The sequence below is a fragment of the Cebus imitator genome, unplaced genomic scaffold (genome assembly GCF_001604975.1).
Source record: "Cebus imitator isolate Cc_AM_T3 unplaced genomic scaffold, Cebus_imitator-1.0 Scaffold527, whole genome shotgun sequence".
NCBI lineage: Eukaryota > Metazoa > Chordata > Mammalia > Primates > Cebidae > Cebus > Cebus imitator.
The window spans coordinates 958888-963132 of NW_016107842.1; the positions used below are offsets into that span (position 1 = coordinate 958888).

Consider the following 4245-nt stretch of genomic DNA (forward strand, 5'->3'; position numbering starts at 1 on the left):
AGACGCGGTCTCGCACTGTCACCCGGGCTGGAGTGCAATGGAGTGATCTCGGCTCACTGCAACCTCCGCCTCCCGGGTTCAAGCAATTCTCCTGCCTCAGCGTCCCGAGTAGCTGAGACTACAGGCACCCATCACCATACCCAGCTAATTTTTTCTATTTTTAGTAGAGACGGGGTTTCACCATGTTGGCCAGGCTGGTCTCGAATACCTGACCTCCTGTTTCTCCTGCCTCGGCCTCCCAAAGTGCTGGGATTACAGGCATGAGCCACCGCGCCCAGCCTTAATGAGGCTTTTTCAAGAACTGAAATCCTTCTGGGTCCACTCCTGCCAGCCCCTGTGCTGTACCCAGGCTTGAGCAAATGAGAGGCTTAGAGGCAGTGATTGGAAATCACTGCTTATGCATTAAAACTCATAGTAATGCTGTATAATAACTTAAATTTTTGTTTAAATTAGCCCACACATAGACAAATATGCCTCTGTGCCTTTCTTTTCTGTGCTACATCTTTCACTCTCCTGGGGTAGTCATTGTTAATGGTTTGCTGTGTATCCTTCATGTTTCCCATGAAAATATACACACAGAGATTTTTAAATTTTGTTCTTATTATAAACATGTGGTCATACTATTGACCTTGAATTTTTCACTAAACATCATAATGCGTTTTAAATGGTCAGAACATACCCACCTTGAAGAGAACAGTTTAAGCTTCCTTTTTCCTTTTAGTTCAGCTGCAAAACAAACTCTGGTAACACTTGGATTCGTGGTTGATAGAAAACTGATAAATGTGGAATTTTCCTCACTCTAAGCTTAACTCTGTTGCTCTTTGTTTTTGGGTTTTGGTTTGTTTTTTTTCTTTTTGAGGCAAGGTCTTACTCTGTTGCCCAGGCTAGAGTGCAGTGGCGCACTGTCGGCTCACTTCAGCTTCCCCCTCCCAGGCTCAATCAATTCTGATGCCTCAGCCAGCTGAGTAACTGGGATTACAAATATCTGCCACCACGCCTGGCTAATTTTTGTATTTTTTTTTAGTAGAGACAGGGTTTTGCTATGTTGGCCAGGCTGGTCTCAAACTCCTGGCCTCAAGCAATCTGCCCACTTCAGCCTCCCAAAGTGCTGAGCCTGCTGAGTACTTTCTATCAAATATGAGCTTAGGCCGGGTGCAGTGGATCACGCCTGTAATCCCAGAACTTTGGGAGGCCAAGGCAGGCAGATCACAAGGTCAGGAATTCGAGACCAACCTGGTCAACATGGTGAAACCCCATCTCTACTAAAAATACAAAAATTAGCCGGGCATGGTGGTGGGCGCCTGTAATCCCAGCTACTCGGGAGGCTGAGGCAGGAGAATTGCTTGAAACCAGAAGACAAAGGTTGCAGTGAGCCAAGATCATGCCACTGCACTCCAGCCTGGGTGACAGAGTGAGACTCTATCACAAATAAATAAATAAATAAATACAAACTTAAACAATTTATGCACATTACTACATTTAATCCTCATAAACACTACAATGTATTTTCTGTTATTATCCTCATTTTAAAAAAGACTAAGGGCTGAGTGCTGTGGCTCACATCTGTAATCCTAACACTTTGGGAGGCCGAGGCAGGTGGATCACTTGAGGTCAGGAGTTCAAGACCAGCCTGACCAACATGGTGAAACACTGTCCCTGCTAAAAATGCAAAACTTAGCCAACTGTGATGGCACATGCCTGTAATCCCAGCTACTTGGGAGGCTGAGGCAGGAGGCTCACTTGAACCCAGGAGGTGGAGGTTGCAGTGAGCCGAGATTGCACTACTGTACTCCAGCCTGGGCAACAGAGTGAGACTCTGTCCAAAAAAAAAAAAGAAACTTGCCTAAGGTTTCACACCTAGAAAGTGAAGGAACCGAGATCAAGCCTAGTCAGTCTGCCTCCAAAGTCTAAGTTCTTAACCACTCCTGAGAGTTAGGAACTATGTTAAATACATATTCTCTTAGATGGCCCTGAAATAATTCTGGTAAGGGACACATTATTCCCATTTTCCCTATGAGGAAGCTGGAAGTTGGAAAGACTTGCACACTTCTCTGTGTTTCCACTGTACTATGTACATTTTGAGGTTAAAACAACCATGCAGTTATGGTGGTTTTGTTGATTCAGAGCCTGTATATAATTGAACTGTTCCAAACCAAGAAACTGTTCCAAACCAAGAAACTGTTCCAATGCAGGGATACCAGTTATTACCTCCTCCATGAATGACAGTTTCCAGTAGGAATGGGGAAGTGTCTTGAGATACTAGTGTAGCTTTACAAGCCCAAGTGTGGACCTAGCCCAGCAAATAGCCACAGAGCTGTGGGGGCCTCTGGCCACAGGGATGCTGAGTATGAGGGTAAGTGTCAGATTTAGAGATAGCCCCCTTTGGCCCTTTCAATCACCCACTAAGAACAGAAACTGCCTCTTGAATCCTACCCTGATTGGCTGGTATCCTTGAATCTTTGCCCAGTTTTTGCCCTTGCTTTTCTCCAGACTCTAGGCTCTGCTTTCCCATTGCTTCCTATGGAGAAGGACTTTCTTGAATATGGTCATATGCTGTGGATGTCTGAGAAAGAATATCTTGGCCCCTGGAAAGCAAACATTTTTCGGTTTTTTTTTTTTTTTTTTTTTTTGAGACAGAGCCTCACTTTGTCACCCAGGCTGGAGTGCAGTGGCTGGATCTTGGCTCACTGCAACCTCCGCCTCCCAGGCTCAAGTGATTTTCCTGCCTCAGCCTTCTGAGTAGCTGGGACTACAGGCACCTGGCACCATGCCCAGCTAATTTTTTTATTTGTAGTTGAGACGGGGTTTCACCATGTTGGCCAGGCTGGTCTCGAATTCCTGACCTTGTAGTCCACACACCTCAGCCTCCCAAACTGCTAGGATTACAGGCGTGAGCCACCACGCCTGGCCACATTTTTCAAACCCCTTTCACAGACGGGCAGAGAGCTTGCCCTATGCTTCCAGGTGTGTTTTTCTTTGGCTGATGGACCAGAATGGGCCAGACACAGATGAGTCACACAGCTGAGGCACTGCACACATAAGGAAACTGGGTCTTGGAGAGATTGGTGGTGGTGGCTGAGTGGGGCAGTGTAGGGAGGACCTGTCAATAAATACCTTTTTTGGAAGGCCAAGGTGGACAGATCACTTGGGGTCATTTCAGAACCAGCTTGGCCAAAATGGTGAAACCCTGTCTCTACTAAAAATTCTACTAAAAAAAAAAAAAAAAAAAAAAAAAATTAGCCAGGCGTGGTGGCACGTGCCTGTAGTCCCAGCTACTCGGGAGGCTGAGGCAGGAGAATTGCTTGAACCTGGGAGGCAGAGGTTGCAATGAGCCATGATCGCACCACTTGCACTCCAGCCTGGGCAATAGAGGGAGACTCTATCTCAAAAACAAACAAACAAACAAACAAAAAAACCTAACTAAATAAATAAATACCTTTTTTACTGTGGCTCATGCCCATAATTCCAACACTTTAGGAGGCCGAGGCAGGCAGATCACAAGGTCAGGAGTTTGAGACCAGCCTGGCCAGCATGATGAAACCCCATCCCTACTAAAAATACAAAAATTAGCCAGGCATCGTGGTGGGCGCCTGTAATCCCAGCTACTTGAGAGGCTGAGGCAGGAGAATTGATTGAACCCGGGAAGCGGAGGTTGCAGTAAGCCAAGATCATGCCACTGCACTCCAGCCTGGGCAACAGAGCGAGACTCCGTCTCAAAAAAACAAACATCAACAACAATAAAACAATGTAGATAAGGCTATGGAAACAATTTTAAGTGGTTTAGAATCCCTATATAATTTATTTGCAAATGCAGGCTTTCTATTGAATAGCAAGCTGCTAGAAGAAAGGAACAATAGTTGATGTATTTGTCAGAAGAAATATGTAAAGGGTGTGCTGATAATTAATGCTGTTATGCTACTATTTTTAAAGTCTATTTCCTGTTCTCTTTACAGGCAGCGGTTGATGCTTGCAAACTAATGGAGGAAAAGAAATTTCACCGTATAACTATGGAAGATAAACGTATTTTCTGGAACTCCAAAATAACTGATATAAGGGATGTTGTCACCATGCAAGATTATATGCAAGTAAGGAATTTAGGTTTAGATGTTGAAAAACAAACAAACCAAGCAAGTCTTCCTAACTCTGTCGTCCAAGAAGAAAGAATCACACTTTTTTATTATGGTAAAATACACACAATATGAATTTATTATGGTAAAATACACACAATATAAAATTTACTATTTT

General features: G+C 44.3%; 1 protein-coding gene across 2 annotated transcripts in view; it reads left to right on the top strand.

Annotated features, from left to right (window-relative positions):
* The window catches only part of CUNHXorf58 (chromosome unknown CXorf58 homolog), a 29280-nt gene that overhangs the window by 11953 nt on the left and 13082 nt on the right, over nt 1–4245 (top strand). For both annotated transcript variants that reach the window (XM_017514569.2, XM_037733467.1), the window contains exon 5: nt 3954–4085. In XM_017514569.2, coding sequence (XP_017370058.1) covers nt 3954–4085 — 132 coding nt within the window. The remainder of the gene's footprint in view (nt 1–3953; nt 4086–4245) is intronic.